We start from the raw sequence: 17,921 nt of genomic DNA on the forward strand, positions 1-17,921 counted from the left end.
AAACTATAAGTAGCAGCTGAAAGTCTGTGCTGTTGCACTGGTGTAATTTGTAAAGTCATGTGTGCAAAAGGCCCAAAATGGCTGAGAACTTAAAAACTGGACAGTAACAGACCAAAAGAGCTCCCAGCCATGCTTGTGTCTGTTTCCATCACTCCACACTGACTTAACAGACAATCTAGGCTTCAGAGTGATGTGTGGGGTTATTTTGTGTGCTGGTTGTGCTGTTGTGTGGTTGGTTGGGTTGTTTTGATTTGTGTGGGTAGAAAATGAGGGGTGTATGCTGTGGTGAGTTTGCGGTTATAGTGTGTGAAGGTTGTGTTGTTCTATGAGGGTTGTGGTATGCTGGGAGAGTTATGTGGATTTATGCAGGTGGCGAATAAGGGGTGTGTGCTGTGGTAAGGGGTTATATGTGTATACTGGTTGTGTTGTGGTTTGAATGATTGTTTTGATATGTGTCTAGGTGAGGTTGGTTGTGCTGGGTGATTTGCACTGATTTGTGTGTGTGGCAGTTGGGTACATGGGCCAAGTAATCCATCATGTGTGCAGTCCCCTCAACCAATGAAATTGTTGCACACAAATTAGCTGCAAAGTAAGGGTGTTGACTGGTTGAGTTACCTCTGGTATAACAGTAGTATACAACACTTGGTGTGGCATAGATCCATGCCTTACTGTAGTTGTACATTGCACGGGTGTAATTTGTAAAATTAAATTAGCCAAGAACTTAAAAATTGGACAGTAACAGACTGCAAAACCCAGAGATTATTTGGTTGCCAAGGGAGTAAAGGAGTCAAAGAAGAAGGAACCAAGCACAGAGTCTGGATGGAGCTGTCAGAAGAGATTAGGAGTTCTCCAAGCATTTGCCACATCTTTGCAGATCTTAGTGGCTCTATAAATCTGAAGCCTTCAGGCCATTACCCTACTCATCTCCTGTCTAAACCTCCCTACACATCAACTGACACTGGGTGTTTGGCTAACAAGGAGGTTCTCATAAGCAGAGTGGTGAGCAGAGATTCTTCTGGATATAAGCACCAAAGAGAGACAGGAATCATTTGGTGCAAAGGGTTCTAGAATGGAATTAAGGAAGGAAAAATTTTGGTTGTCTTGCAAGAAAAGCTTCTCAACAGTGAGATCCATTAGTCTGTGGAATACTCTTCCAAAGGCAGTGCAGGCAGACTTGTCTCTGTGGACATTTAAAATGAGTTTGAACAATACTCCAATAAATGTACAGTAGGGAACAATTCTGCACTGGCAAGCTGATGGGCTGGATGACATAATAGGTTTTCCCCATCTCCAGCTTCTACGATTCTTTAATGTGGCATTTAAAGGGCACAGATTTCTCAAGGCTAATGTTCTCTGCCCATCTCGCATACAATGGCAACCAGGGAATTACTCTGTCAATAGCAATCAGAGTTGATAATATGGCAGTTAAAGGTCATAAATGCTTTAGTTAAATGGACTGCGTGAGAGACATAATGTGACGATAACATTAAATAACATTTAGATAAACTTAGTTTACATGGAACTGCTGCTTAAACAGGACAAACTGGAATCCACAGAGGCATCCTGATTAAATAGCATCTATTTTGCTAATTAAAACCTTTTACTTACATGTACAATCTAATACAGTTGAAATAGCAGGAACTCCCTTCTTGCTGCAAAGACACCAAACAGGTCTTGAATCATAGTGCCCTCTGCTAGATGGAATGGCATGCCTAGCCAAATGCATTTCAGCCTGCCTCCCTCTAATGCAGGGGGAGCAAATGCTTAACTTTGCTACCTGGAGAGGCACATTCTGCAGTTGGTCAAGATGACAAAATATGATTGGACTTTTTACTCCTGTCCCACCCACCCTAAGTGAAAAATAAGGTTTGCAAGCTGTGTAAAATCGACAATAACATAGTTGGTTGCTTCTTTTATTTTTCCTCTTCTCCATTTTTTTAGGATGCACTGGGGTGGGGTTGGGGAGGGAGATATTCAGCTTCATTAGCAGAGCAGGTTTTAATATTATAGAGAGAACAACTCTAGATCTAACATGCCTACAGTGTAAAAGTGCTATAGAGACTCCTTTCATGCCCAGTGACTCAACCTAAGAAGCCCATAATTCCCCTACATAAGGAAACTGGTGCATTCCTTTACAATATTTTAAAAGTTTAATTTCTTGAAACCCCCAAACCCACGTCCATCTGAATGTCTCAAACTGGAATTAAAGCAAGACCTGAGAGCTTTGATCACTGCATTACCCAGGCCTCGGCCTTGCAGAAGAGTCTACCCATATTGTGTCAGGATAGGTAGCATGCAAATTTGAGGGTAGAAGGAATCTGCTTGTGCCCTGTCTGCCACTATACATACTTTTTAGTCTCTTCTGGCGCAGGGAGACCATTTCATAGAGCTCCCGTTCTATCAGTCCATCTCCTTCATCTTCATCCAGCCATTTCCCACAAGGAAAGGTTTGTTCAATGCCAGTGAATGGGCAATAAACCACCACCTAGGAAAAGAAGTCCAGAAAAGAAAGTCCAGTTATCCATTTCCTTTCACTAGCAGCCCAAATTAGAGATGTCTGAAACCTGCCACAGCTCAGGCAACAACTGAGCAAGGAGTTGTGAGTCCTCTGGGGAAAGTTAGGCTCTTTGGGAAGTCATCAGAAAAAAACAACAGGCTGCTTTTTGTCCAATTATGAGTGCAACAAATGGTTTCTGCCCTCCTACTCCACCAGAAGATCCTTCTTAGGGTACATTGACATGTACCTACCAAGCAGAGGCCAAACACCACTGTAGAGCCTGGAGGGAGAAAAGGGTCAATTGCTCATCCTCCAAAGACATGGGCTTGGGAAGTGGGGGTTGCAGGATGTAACAGGAGCCACTGAAGTCAATGACAGGGGCCTGTTGCATGCATCTTTCATTTTCAATTCAACAGCCCAAGTGGACTGAGGGTCGGGCAGCCACACTTTTCAGTGATTGGCAGGAGACCCAAGTTATGCAAATGATTCAGGTGTCTCCACTGCTAAACTACATCACTTCCCAGAGAAACTGCATGGCCTTCCATCATCTAGAGGGAAAGTTGCCCCTTTATTGGTAAACTAGGATTAAGAGCTGACAATCTCATGGCAGAACACATGGGCCTAGACACAAACCCATAGAACTGAAAAGCCCAGATTTGGACCCCTAATAAACTGATGTGGTTGACCCCTTTCCCTGTTCTGTACCCACCCAAAACCCAAGATCACAACAGCTCCTAAACGATGGGCAGGTTTGACTCTGGATCTTAACTTTGAAGCTCTGAATACAACACAAAATTGCATTTCTGCAATACGCATTATGCAAACATCTAACAGTGCTTCTGTGCTGAGCAGAAAATAATCTCTATCTTTGTGACAGCAAACGAGCAATTGACCCAGTTAATGAGGGATTGATTTATGCATCTAACATATATTAGAGGCAATCAGTCTCGTAGCATGCATTATGCATAATATTGACTTAATACACTGGAGATATTGTAATCTAAATAAAAGTAGAATTTTAAAACTGATTTGGTTGTCCAGGGCAGACTGCAAAGGAGAAATAATTTGACAGTTGCCTAAAGACATTGACCTGTTCTCACCTTCTCACAAAACCAGCCAGAACTGACACCGCAGTTATCATGCCCAATTGTGACTCTGCTCAGGGGGCTGAGAAGAGCTGCTATCTCAATGTTAAATAGATCTGTCCTGGCACGTTCAAATTCACCTCCTTCCAAGAAAATCTTCCCACTGTTCTTTAAACCTTTAGAGCCATGCAGGATTATGTGGATCTTGGAGTTAGTGCCAGCCCCTCTGACATCCCCTGTCATTACAGCAACATTGTAAACAATACCTGAGGAGTTCACAAAGAAATGAGAGTCAGTTAGAAAGAAAAAAGGTAAAAGTAACAATTTTTGACTTGACTTAGAATGTGGTTCATTGCTGCATTGATTTCTGGCAGGGTATTTTGTTTTCAACCTCCATGCAGTGCACTGTAAATATGTTTTTTCATGCCATGGTGTCTTTAGATAATACACACAGCTAAATCTTATATAACTTCATATATTCCAGCAGGAGTACACATACGGTGATAGCCTCTCTGCTACAAGGTCCCAGAAAGAAAGAACTCTGAGCTGAAGTTCAGTGGTTCTGACATTCTTGCTATAACAATTAAGTTAAATGAAAAATACTGAACACATATGTAACATCTTCAGAGTGTTCTGCATTACATTTCACAAGGTAAGCACAGAGATTACCCCACTTTAAGAGTTAGGAGACTGAGGCATAGTTGTCAATACCAACTTTTTCAAATGTGGGTGCCTAATGTTAAGTGCCAAGACCCATATTTAATCACTTAAGTAAGAGAGACCTGCTTTTCAGAGGAGCTGAGCACCAGAAGTTCTAAGTGAAGTGAAGTGGACCTGTAGATCTTCAGAGCCACTGAAAATCAGCTCCAGGATACAGAACTAGATGAACCACTGGTCTGATCCAGCACGGCAATTTCCATGTCCATTGAAAAAAAAATCTGAAAATGTCACTTTAGAGACGTCCATGTCACAGACAGAGTCAATGGCCTAGCTGGGATTATTAGAAGCTAGAAGCCACTCCTGGCTCCCACACATATGTTCACACCTAACCTCCATTAATAAGTAAGGAAACATTCCTACTACCGTAAGAATGTTCCAAGGTGCGCACATAAATATTTTGGGCCCAGCCTTGCAGTCCTTGTTCAGGTTAACTAGCTCAAACTTCAATGGCGATTTTTGCTTAAGTAGGAACTTCAGAACTTGGTGTTTTATAAACAGTCATGTCTTTTTAAAAGTTACATTAACATTTGTATGTTGACGCGTTTTATGCAAGTGGAGCATCTTTATCAAACGTTAGGAGCTCAGATTTCCTCAAACAATGATAAAGCATTTGTCTGTCTGTGTTCTAATTAAGTTAGACAATCATAAAGTCAATATTAGAGTTTGGAATTGAACCTAATGCATTGTAAAAGGAGATTCTGCTTCCCAGGCAATCGTATCAAGCATAAAATTGACTGATGAGCAACACATTGGAAGCTTTTTCATCAGTTACTCGGATAAATAATTAAGCCATTTGGCATTGGTAACCCACATTCTGAAGGCAGATGGTCAACATGATGACACATACACTGGATCCTTCTTCCATTAGCCATCAGCCTGGAGCCTGCTGATGCTTGTGCTTCCTGACCTATGTCAATGGACATGTCATGCATCTGCTATGCTTGGTGATCTGGGCACTGGAGGACTGGAATGTCACAGATGTCTGGTCCACAGCAGGTCTCCGTGGTGAATCACAAACATGGCATGTTAACTTCTAAATGGGACATGGCTAGAGATCTCCACACAGCACAGGTCCCTATGGTCCAAGAACTATGAAGGAGTGGACTCTGCCTCTCTATATCTGCCTCTCCAACCCTAACCCAGCTACGTGAATGACCTGCCCCTTATGACCATGTTGGAGGTGGACATTCACTTCCTACGCTCCACTTATTGGATCTCATTTTAGTGCTATTTAAACCTTTGCTCCCTCCCCAGTTCTCCTCACCCCCGGCCCCAGAATCAGGCCTACTGCCTTTACCTGTGGCCTCACTTCCTCCCACAAGAATGTCCCGCTGGATTTTCCCATCATCTTCATCCAATGCAAACCAGCGACCAACTGGGAATTCGTACTCAGATTTATTGCCAATGTCTTCGATGATCACCTAGGAAAAAAGGAGACAGTTTGTGACCGACATGAAGCTAAAGCGAAGGGAGGCATTACAGAGAGAGGAGACCAAAGAGTGCAGGGGAGGTGCAGCTTTTGAGTTGCCCATTCTGTTTTACCTACTTAAAATACATTTATCAGAGAACAAGATGAAACCATCCCTCCAAAACTGTGGCTGACAGAGAGTTGCAGCAAGTCAGCACATACATCACCTTTTAACGTGGCTATTTTGCCTAGTGAACTTTGTCGGAATCTGCCCCCTACTGGAGCTCTCAGCTGCCTTTGACAGCAGTACTATCTGGCTGGCCTGCTTTACTCCTCTCTAGAGTCAGCTGGCTGCGTTCTCTCTATCCTTAGTCTGGGTGGCAGCTAAACTGGTAGCTCCATGATGACGCCTTTTCAAAGATTTTTTCACAGATTTTAAGGCCAGAAGGGACAATAGATCTAATCTGACCTCCTGCATAACACAGGCCAGAAAATTTCACCCAGTGACTCCGTTACTGAAGTAGCAGCTTCCTCCTTTCACAGTTCTGCACCTTCCCGCTGCAATGGAGGCAGTGAACCTACAGCAGAAACAGCTGCTAGTTAGAACATAAAAAAGGCCATACTGTGTCAGACCAGAGGTCCATCTAGACCAGTATCCTGTCTACTGACAGTGACCAGTGCCAGGTGCTTCAGAGGGAATGAACAGAACAGGTAATCATCAAGTGATCCATCCCCTGTCACTCATTCCCAGCGTCTTGCAAACAGAGGATAGGGACACTTCAGAGAATGGTTTTGCATCTCTGCCCATCCTGGCTAACAGTCGCTGATGGACCTATCCTCCATCAGTTAGGTAGGACTTGGCTTCCAGGCCCACTAAATATGTTCTACATTGATGAGCCAAGGAAAGAATTTCCCCTATTGTTGTATCAAGCAGGCAAGGTACTAACAAACTTCAACAGGACTTTATTTTTACAGTGGAAACCTCTTTACCAAGCTGCTGATGCACACTCTGTAACTCTCACTCGGCCTCCTCAACTCCTCCCTCATCCTTCCTGTTTCCTGTCCTTTCAGACTCCCAACAGCCACTGCTCCCAGTTCTAATAATTACAAGCACATCTAAACACCACACCTACGTGGCCAGAAAGGCCATTCTTACCAATTTTGCAATTTCTTGACCTTCTGCTGAAACATCTGTTACTACCAGAGGCAGGATACTAGACTAGACAAACCCTTAGTCTGATCAGATATGACAATTTCTATGTCCTTTGTTGCAAAACATTGGTAAATTTCCATAGTGTTACTGCAAGGTTTTATACCATCAGAGGATAATAGATTTTCTGCTAGACATGAAAAATCTGAAACTTCACTCATGTTGCTGGTGAATGTCTTCAGTGAATAAGATTTGCTCTCCAGGCTAGACTGTTCTTGTTGTATTTCCCTCAGCCTTCAAGGCCAGAGGAAGAGAGTCTGAGAATAATTTATTCCAAAATCCACCAGTGATTCCCAACCTTATCATTTATCTAAAACAGGGGTAGGCAAACTACGGCACGCAGGCCACATCCGGCCCATCGGACCTTTTAATCTGGCCCTCAAGCTCCCAGCCGGGGAGCAGGATCGGGGTGTGCTTTGCTCCACTCCGCGCGTGCAGCAGCTCCACACAATGCCAAGAAGCAGGAGCAGCCAGGGGGCTTCGCACGCTGCCCCTGCCCCAAGCGCCAGCTCTGCAGCTCCCATTGGCTGGGAACCAGGGCTGCTGGGAGCTGCTGGTGTGATGCCTGCAGACAGGGCAGCATGCAGAGTGGCATGGTCTCACCTCTGTGTGGGAGCCAGAGTGGGGCCAGGCTGCTGTTTCCAGGAGCCACTTCAGATAAGCACCACCCAGATCCTGCACCCCTGAGCCACCCCATGCCCCAACCCCCTGCCCCAGCCCTGATCGCCCTCTAAACCCTTTGATCCCAGCCCGGAGCACCCTCCTGCACCTCAAACCCCTCATCCCCAGCCCCACCCCAGAGTCTGCGCCCCCAGCCAGAGCCCTCATTCCCCCCCATGCGCCCCAATCCCCTGCCCCAGCTGGCCCTCCATACAATTTCCATACCACGATGTGGCCCTCAGGCCAAAAAGTTTGCCGACCCCTGATCTAAGACTTTGGTTGTAGCTGGTAGTGCCAGCTGCCTCCGGTTCTAATGGCATATAGTCAAACCCGGAAGGGAGCTTGTCTCCAGAGTTTGGGTGGTAATGAATGCTGGGAAATCAAGCAGCAGCAGTGCACTGGATCCTAAAAAAGACTGCTCCATTAAGGTACATGTGGACTGGAGGTGTCTATAATAGCAGTGCCCAGCAGCAGTCACGATAGGAGTATCAACGGTTAGAAGCCCTCTCTTATAAATTATTACTTTTCTTATGCTTCTGTTTATTCACATTTAATTTTATATTTAGAGCTGGCAAGCTCACTCTGAGCATAAACAACTAGACAGCAACATCCACAACTCGGGAAGCGTGCGAAGAACGACCAGAGATGTTTAATGTGTGTGTCTGGGTCTGACAAAGCTTCCTTTACTAGATCATAGAACACTTTGGGAAAAACAGCACAAGGAGAAAAACAAATTCTGTGATGTTTTACCCTGCACCTTCAAACTCGGGGTGGCTTACATTCCAGCTAGATTTCATGTCAAGCTCACAGCTCAGAAATGGCTTTATTTATGTTCACAACTATCTTACTGATTACTGCCGTAAAGGGGAGGGTTAGTTTCTGGCTGCTCCTTGTCACTTCCCCAGTGTCTGTGCCACCACTGACCTAAACTAAGTGGCTCTAAAGTCTATGTCATGCAGGGACTATTTATAGTATCCTAATGATGCTCCTTTTCCTGTGGTCTGTTCCCACTTATCGGAGGGATTCCCCAGGGCTCTGGTCTCCATTTTCTCTGTTCCCACTCGGCAGTTTAAATAGCAAACTTTGGTTTAGACCCCAGTAATGGTACTAAAGAGTGAGATAATACTTACATTTCTAGTGTACCAACAGTCACGTTACCTAGGCTTCAAAAAAACTGGGCCAGATCCTCAACTGGTGTAAATCAGGAAAACAACACCAGCTGAGGTTGTGGTGAATTTATATTCTATTTCAGGGGTCAGCAACCTTTCAGAAGCGGTAGGCCGAGTCTTCATTTATTCTCTATACTCTAATTTAAGGTTTTGCATGCCAGGGTTGTGAGTTCAATCCTTGAGGGGGCCACTTAGGGATCTGGGGCAAAAATCAGTACTTGATCCTGCTAGTGAAGGCAGGGGGCTGGACTCAACGACCTTTCAAGGTCCCTTCCAGTTCTAGGAGATAAATAAATAAATGGAGATATACCTATTTATTTAAACATTTTTAGAAGGTCTCTTTCTATAAGTCTATAATATATAACTAAACTATTGTTGTATGTAAAGTAAATAAGGTTTTTAAAATGTTTAAGAAGCTTCATTTAAAATTAAATTAAAATGCAGAGCCCCCCAGACTGGTGGCCAGACCCGGGCAGTGTGAGTGCCACTGAAAATCAGCTTACGTGCCGCCTTTGGCACACGTGCCATAGGTTGCCTACCCCTGTTCTATTTCTTTACTTATTTTATAGGCAGGGGAGGCAGTGATGCCTATACTTAAGCTTGCCATTATAAAACCATGTTTTCAGTTGTTTATAACTTTGTCAAATTTTAACTGTTTGGCCTGAAATTTTCTATGCTGTGTGTCTGACAAAGGCTCATTCTTTTTCTTTGACGTTTCAGCAAAAAATGGTACACCTGTTTCAGAGAATAGGAGAAGTACATTATTTTGTCATTTAAAAAACATTCTTACCACCATTTTGTTGGGGAATTCTAGCGACACCATGCTTTGGTGGAGGGGGTTGCAATTTGGCAGGGGTGTATGACCTTTGTGTCAGGAATGTGCCTTTTGCTGTGCCCATGGAAAAAACATCCAAATTTGGCCAAGTTATAAGACTTTGCATAATTTCAGTTCCCACAGCTCCACAGTACTGGGGATGAGCTGGGGTTGCTTAGTTAAGGAAGCTGTTGTCTGTAGGACCCCTGCCCCAATTGTTGTAGAAGTTGGAAGGTCTGTAGTAAACGAGGCAGAGGACTGCAGGATGAGAAAGGATGGTCTCATGGTTAAGGCAGTTGAATGCTTCCCTGGAGAATTGGATTTTATCTCTGCCTCTGCCACAGAGTTCCTGGGTAATGCTGGGGAAATCATTTTAACCAATGGCCACTAACTGTGTGTTCCTTATTTTCTGGGTGCCCAACTAGAATCTGGTTTGAAGATATAAGTGCTATATTATGTTAAGTACTCTGAAAAATCAGGTCCTAGGCATCTAAAATCGGGTACCCAAAAGCAGTGGACACTTTTGACCTTAATCTCCCTTCTCGATTGCCCAGTGGTAAAATGGAGATAATAGCACTCCCTTGCCACACTGGGGTGTTGTGAAGATAAATGTATTAACATTTGTGAAGCACTCAGATACTGTAGTGATGAACGTCATAGAGTAGCCCTGTATAAAGAGCAGCATTTGACTAGTGACAATGAGGATAAAACAAAATATTGAACAGCTGGTCATTAACTGAGCATGGTCCATCCTGTGTAATGAAAGAGATGGGGTCTTGTGGAAAAAATAGCATGTGATCATTTAATTAAAGACTGTATCATAATGCATAAATACATGAGGGCAGAATTAAGGTTGCACAGACAACCTTAATTCTAACATTTCTTAATTTTTGAGTACTTGACTTTGCAATCTTATTGCTCTTTTAACAATTTTTGTATGTGCAATATATATATATACACACACACACATATATATACATATAACCCATGTACAGCCTTCCATCTGAGAAACTTGCAGCACTTTTACAAACCTTCATCTAAGCTTTCCAATAGACCTGTGTGGATGGGAAGTATTATCTCTATTTTAAAGATGAGGAGAGTGAGATGTGATTGAATCACCCAAATTCTCATAAAGAATCAGTGGCAGGGTGAGGAATAGAACCAAAGATCCTCAACCCCTAGTCCCATGGCTTAGCCTCAAGAGCATCCAACCCTTCATGCACTTCTTCAAGCAAACACCATCTGACACAGATTTAACAAACACACTCTCCAGTCTTAGCTGAGCTTGAGTTAAACATGATGGACTCAGATCTCCACTCAATACAGTAGGAAGGACTCCGGTTGGAATCGTCTTTATGCTGGAATTGCAAGTGCATGCTTCAGTTCTTTGCTTTGTTGTTCCTGGGTCACAGACTCTTTCACACACTCTCTTTCAGCTATAGTAACAAGGAAGTTACTGAATTCCATTGGCTTTGGATCTGGACCTATTTAAACAATTTTCAGCAGGGTCCAAAAGAAACTTTACTGGGTCAATTAGTCCAGCTCCCTGTAAATGTGTAAAACTGAATTCAGAATTCGTTACTCCTAAATTGCCTCTCACAAAGAAGGAGTGTAGTCTAGCCTATCTTCGAGTGTTTCCAGTGAAAACAATTCCAAAACCTCCTTTTAGAGCTTGGCCCAGTGGCTGCGTGTTCTCTCTACATTTTCTGGTATCGAACCTACATTTTACCTCTTTCCTACAATAAGGAGTTTCCCATTCTGTCCTTGCTGTCCCCTTTATAAAATCTATTCACACATCTGCAGGCAGTTAACCCCATCTCTCTTCAGTCTGCTTTTCTCCAAAGAGAATTTGCTGAGTTCACTTAACTTTTTACTCACAGCTCTTATTTTCCAGATCTTTAATCATCTTTCTTGCTCTCCTTTGAACTTTCACATGCTTTAGACCTAAACACACTAAATAGGGCAGAATAATTATCTGACTTGTTTTACATGTGACATTCCTAGTAATACAACCCAATATAGTACAGTAATTGCCTTTTTGCCAATGGTTCAGACACTGATTCCTTCAGCACTCTAGGGTGCATTCATCAGGCCCTGCTGATGTCAATATATTCGTTATCTAAATACTCTTTAACCTTTTATTATCTGATAGGAGAATACCAGGAGTTCGAACTCTGAGTGAGTTATATCAGTGTTTATCTTCTATTATAAAACACTCTGCAGTGCCGTTCTAAGGAATGACTTGATTGAACTGGAACCACTGTTGTCTCATTTCATCTTCTATCCTTTAACTTTCTTCTCCAAGGGCTCAGTCCTACAAAGCCTGAGCACCCCCGAGATGAAGAAACTTGGCACCTTGCTGGACCATCCCTAGAGCCAGCAACAAATGGATGAAAGGGCTGCCTAGCTTCTGCATCTTGAATTAGAATGAGCCTTGCGATTTGAGACTCTTAACTCTGTCAAGTTGACAGGAAGCAAACACGCTGCTGGCACAAAGCAAATAAAACGATACTAGTAACTGGGGCAAGCCAGTTTGGAAAAGCAGCCTTTTTGCAACCCTTGCAGTGGGGAGAGACAGCTAACTGGAGTGAACCGTACAACAAAGCCCCAAGATAAAGGCAAAGTTAGACAGACAGCAAAATTGGTCTTAAGGTCAAGGCACTGAATTGACACATTGACACTATGCTCTAGTCCCAGTTCTTCCATAGGCTTCCTGTGTGACCTTGGGCGAATTGCTTAATCTGCAAATTTGGGAATAATAATACTTCCTCTTCCCCACTCTTTGGCTGTCTAGTCTATTTAGATTGTTAGCGCTTCAAGGGAGGGGCTGTCTCTGTGTATGCACAGCTGGGGGACTCTGGGCACGATCCCAATGCAAACAACAACAGATAAGGTTGTACTGGTGAAGCTTTGAAAGAAGACAGCTATTTTATTAACATTTTTTTCCCTCTATATTTCTTTGTGTTTTATGTCTGTCCATGTTTCCAAAATGGTGCATATTACTGTAAGATGTGGGAATGATTCATATCACCCAGATATCAAAGGTAATTATTTTGCAAGTTGTTAAACAAGCCTTTAAGTAACCTGTGCTGTTATCACTGGATCATGTTTGGGTAGATGAACTACTGAATGAGTGCATAATTGAACTAAACATACAAAAAGTTTCAAGGGTGAATGGTGTGGGTTATAAAGTTTGGCTTAGGACAAATTACTATGATATTCATTACCACATAATTTCAGTGTTAATCAGAACCCTTTTTAATATATATAATAGTCACCAGATTATAACCATGGTTTTGCATCTCATCTGAACAATGACACCATCTAGTACAGAGCTCCCTAACATCATTTTGGGGAGTTGGTTCAGTAATAACTCAGCAGGAAATGTGTCATCTGTTGAATCACCAACACCATGTCCTGCAGCACCTACAAGAGGTCTTCCTTGAAGATCTCCTACACAAGGATTATAGCTATGCCTGGAATTACTGAAAATAAATCAGGGTGGATCTGCAGGCAAAACATTCCACATGATTTTCTGATATGGGAACCTACAATTCCCACTGACTGCAGCTCACCTTTTAGAATGATACCTATATAGTAGCTGGACCCACTTGAGCTAAAAGCGCTTTGAAATAGCATGGACGATTTCTGTTAATCTGCCCAGATGCGGTATACTTATTGCACGGGTAAGTTTTCTATATTGTAAGAGGTCCAGCAATTTGACTCATTTGCTATGCCCCTAGTCACAAATGCTCTAAATGACAGATTTGCCATTAACTTCAGTGAGCGTTTGCGGCTGGAGAGGAAAGAAATCAAACAGGGACTTCCAAGGAGAACTGTTAATGAGAGGTCCTTTGGTTGCACAAAGAAGGTGGTGAGCTGCAGTCATGCGGAGTAAAAGCAGTGAGCACATTAGCAGACACAGAGAAAAGTTAGTAGCCCATTTAACCCCCACCCCCTCCATTTACCATGCAAATGATCATGCAACAGTTTTCACTCAAACAAGACACAGTAAACTGTAGACTTTCTATAGCGTGCCCTTGTACCACTAAATTATTATATGGGAGCTCAGTGGTGCCTGGACCTTGCACTGGCCTGTAAAATAATAAGTGTTTGCCACAGATGTGAGTCACATGAACAGGCCTTTCATTGAACGAGTGAGGCGAGCAGTGAGCGGGAAGGGTTGATGTTAGAAGGTGCAGAGTACTTACACCTCTGCACTCCAGGGCCCAAACACTGATTTAGGTCAAGTAAATGGTGAGTTACAACCTGGTCTCCATTTTTGGCATAGACGCCGACTCTGAGTGCTCTGGGGCTGGAGCACCCATGGAAAAAAAACAGTGGGTGCTCAGCACCCACTCACAGCCCCACCGATCAGCTCCTTCCCCTCCCCCCCAGCACCTCCCACCCACTGGTGATCAGCTGTTCAGTGGCGTGCAGAAGGCACGGGGGGTGGGGGAAGGAGCAGGGGCAGGAAGAGGCGGGGGGGCTTGAGGGAAGGGGTGGAGTGGGGGCGAGGCCTGGGCTAGAGCAGGGATCAAGCGCCCCCCAGGAATTCAGAAACTCAGCGCCTCTGTTTTTTGGTCACATGCTTGAGCTCCTCTATTTAGAATATATGCAGTGTTAGAGCTGTGTCGGTCCCAGAACATTAAAGGGACAAGGTGGGTGAGGTAATATCTTTTATTGGACCAACTATTTACAGCAGGCTCAAAACTAGAGTGTTGCAGGACATGACTGAATTCACTGGCAGGGCAGGTAAGAGAAGTTTCTGCTATAACACCTGCACTCGCCCTTCACATACCATCGTCAACACCAGATTTGCAGTTTTAAACATCAATTATCTCCGAAGATTTTGGTGTGGTTATTAGCTTTGAATGCTGAATGCTTCACCCACACTTTTCTGAGTAACAAGAAACTTGAATGACCAAATTACCCGTGAGTATTTGGGTCTGTTGGTATCAAACCAGTGAGTAGATGAGAAGTTAGACGTTTTGGTCTCAGCGCAGCCCTAATTAACTGTCTCCTAAGGAATAACTAACCTTGTCAAGGAACCAGCCGGCAGAGCCACCCTTGTTATTGTGGCCTATGGTAATTTTCCGTAACTTTCCCAAATTTGGAGCATCAAGGGTGAACTTGTCCTCTGCTCCCTTTTCAAAGTTGTCCTTGTCATTGTCCAGTCTCCTCTCCCCTAAGCAAAACAATGGCAAAGGGACAGGTGATTGAGATGGGAAAAAGTTGGTGAAGGTCTCAGTACATATTTATACATTTACAAAAATCTCTGTCTAGCAACGCTACTGTTATGACTAAATCAACCAGTACCAAAACACTGCTTCTATACAGTGCGGATAGTAGAAGACAGGGAACTTTATAATCCAATGATGTAGCACCATTCCTTCAGCACACACAAAAGCAGGAGAGCAGCAAGTGGGGTTTGCTGGCTGATTTCCCCAAGCCAGGGCTGGAGGGCTGAAGGCAGGAGAACAGCAGAGGGAGTTGACTGCTGGCTTTCACGTCAGAGAGCTGGAGCCAAGGGCCAGAGAGGGCTGATGGGAGGGAAGCAGTGGAGAGACTTAACGGCAGACACGCATGAGCTGGAGTCAGAGGGCTGAAGGGCTCCCAGCAGAGCGGCAGGGAGAGTTCCCACTGGGAAGAGTGGGGCTGCACCCCATCTGGAAGGGCTGAGGGGTGGTGGCTGTCCTGGTAAAAGGACAGGAGGTGTGTGACGAAGAGCCCAGGTGTGGCAGAAGATACTGCAGTATGGTATGGAAGGACTCCCAGCAGAGAGGTTAGAGGGATTCCCATGGGGAAGAACAGGGTTTTAAGGACTATATACTGTGAATGTGAGAAGTAAACTATGTTTGGGACTCTTATGGGGCATTATTTATTGTAATTAACTGGCCCTAAATAGAGGTACTACTTAAGCAAGTGCGCGTGAAAGAGAAACTGAGGCAGGCACACCAGTCATAGAATGGCTTGCTGTAGGAGGGTGCTCCAAGCCAGGTCGCCCTATGACAGTTACTTACATCACTCAGAAGTTTCCAAAGATAGATGACTGGGTGGCTCTTTTATTTTCTCTATTGCAACATTTCAAACAGTTCTGCTTTTAAAAGTCTATCCAACCATTTAAAATACTTTTAGGGGTAGATACAAGCTGCAGAATTCCAGATTTACCATGCCTCAAAGTTCAGGGGCTTTTGGATTCTGAATTTTACTCAAGACCACTATAAAGAGAGGAGTTATTTGCAAGTTTGGATTTTCAACACCTCTAAACTCAAAGGAGTTTGCTTTTATGGAAAAGTGTTGAAGAATTGAACAGGGATAAAACCAATAGTATTCTACATTAATTACTCTAAAAGCCGATAGAATTTAATAGGGAATGAAATCCTTTCAACAGATGTTTAAGAACCATTCCACAGAAAGTGGGAATGTGCTAATAAAGTTTGCAGATGACACAAAGCTGGGAGGTATTGCTAACACAGAGAAGGACCGGGATATCACACAGGAAGATCTGGATGACCTTGTAAACTGGAGTAATAGTAATAGGATGAAATTTAATAGTGAAAAGTGCAAGGTCATGCATTTAGGGATTAACTACAATAATTTTGGTTATAAATTAGGGACACATCAGTTGGAAGTAACAGAGGAGGAGAAGGACCTCGGAGTATTGGTTGATCACAGGATGACTATGAGACACCAATGCGATATGGCCGTTAAAAAAGCTAAAGTGGTTTTGGGATGCATCAGGCGAGTATTTCCAGTAAAGATAAGGAGGTGTTAGTACCGTTGTACAAGGCACTGGTGAGACCTCATCTGGAATACTGTGTGCAGTTCTGGTCTCCCATGTTTAAGAAGGATGAATTCAAACTTGAACAGGTTCAGAGATGGGCTACTAGGATGATCCGAGGAATGGAAAACCTGTCTTATGTAAGGAGACTCAAAGAGCTTGGCTTGTTTAGCCTAACCAAAAGAAGGCTGAGGGGGGATATGATTGCTCTTTATAAATATATCAGAGGGATTAATATCAGGGAGGGAGAGGAATTATTTAAGCTTAGTACCAATGTGGACACAAGAACAAATGGATATAAACTGGACACTAGGAAGTTTAGACTTGAAATTAGACGAAGGTTTCTAACCATTAGAGGAGTGAAGTTCTGGAACAGCCTTCCAAGGGGAGTAGTGGGGGCAAAAGACATATCTGGCTTCAAGACTAAGCTTGATAAGTTTATGGAGGGGATGGTATGATGGGATAGCCTAATTTTGGCAATTAATTTGGCATCTTCGATTATCAGCAGGTAAATATGCCCAACGGTCTGTGATGGGATGTTAGATGGGGTGGGATCTGAGTTACTACAGAGAATTCTTTCCTGGGTGCTGGCTGGTGAGTCTTGCCCACATGCTCAGGGTTTAGCTGATCGCCATATTTGGGGTCGGGAAGGAATTTTCCTCCGGGGCAGATTGGCAGAGGCACTGGAGGTTTTTCGCCTTTATCTGCAGTGTGGGGCATGGGTCACTTGCTGGAGGATTCTCTGCACCTTGAGGTCTTCAAACCACGATTTGAGGACTTCAATAACTCAGACATAGGTTAGGGGTTTGTTACAGGAGTGGATGGGTAAGATTCTGTGGCCTCCATTGTGCAGGAGGTCAGACTAGATGATCATAATGGTCCCTTCTGACCTTAAAGTCTATGAGTCTCTGAGTAATGCAAGAGAAGTGATATCTTTCTGTATTAAATTCTATAGGATAGTTAAACTATAGAAAGGATTTCATTTTTTTACTGAAGACTTTTCTGTAAGGTGGGTGCGAGGGTTGGTTTGGGCCCATCTCTAATTATTATTCTGAACTTATAGATGAAACATAATGTTTACTAAAATCAAGTGCATACTATCATATTTTGCTACAGCCTCTGTTTCACAAAATAAATGCAGCTTATCAGCTGATTTGAATTAAATGATGATACAAATGGTGACACGATCACACTTTAAATGGATAGATATTCAATCATAGTTGACAATTAAAGTTTGAAAGAATATGCGTGGACAAAATTCTTCTCTCAGCTTCCCAAAAGGGACTGCCAATATTTTGTTTTCTGTTCATGTATGGGAACATCAGATATTTTAGTGGATTGTTTCCCTGTTGAACTGGTCTATGCCCGTGTGTCTATACCAGGAATTTTTGTGTTAGATGACACAGTGGTAGAAAAGCCTGACCCTGGTTCATATTCCAGCTGTTCTGCTGTTGCACCTGCTGAAAATTATGGGTCTAAAAAATCCTAAACTAGATGGGCCATTTGTTGTCCTTTCAGGGAGCCAAATCATTTTGCATTTTCCAGATTGTGCTGTTTGTTGTTCAGATACCAGG

General features: G+C 43.4%; 1 protein-coding gene across 2 annotated transcripts in view; it reads right to left on the minus strand.

Moving 5' to 3' along the window:
- The window catches only part of LOXHD1 (lipoxygenase homology PLAT domains 1), a 289,434-nt gene that overhangs the window by 147,299 nt on the left and 124,214 nt on the right, over window positions 1-17,921 (minus strand). For both annotated transcript variants that reach the window (XM_039545016.1, XM_039545015.1), the window contains exons 12-15: window positions 14,603-14,751; window positions 5,600-5,723; window positions 3,598-3,848; window positions 2,350-2,485 (exon numbers count right to left, since the gene is read on the minus strand). In XM_039545016.1, the coding sequence (XP_039400950.1) occupies window positions 2,350-2,485; window positions 3,598-3,848; window positions 5,600-5,723; window positions 14,603-14,751 (660 nt within the window). The remainder of the gene's footprint in view (window positions 1-2,349; window positions 2,486-3,597; window positions 3,849-5,599; window positions 5,724-14,602; window positions 14,752-17,921) is intronic.

The sequence above is a fragment of the Mauremys reevesii genome, linkage group 6, assembly GCF_016161935.1.
Source record: "Mauremys reevesii isolate NIE-2019 linkage group 6, ASM1616193v1, whole genome shotgun sequence".
Taxonomy (NCBI): Eukaryota; Metazoa; Chordata; order Testudines; family Geoemydidae; genus Mauremys; species Mauremys reevesii.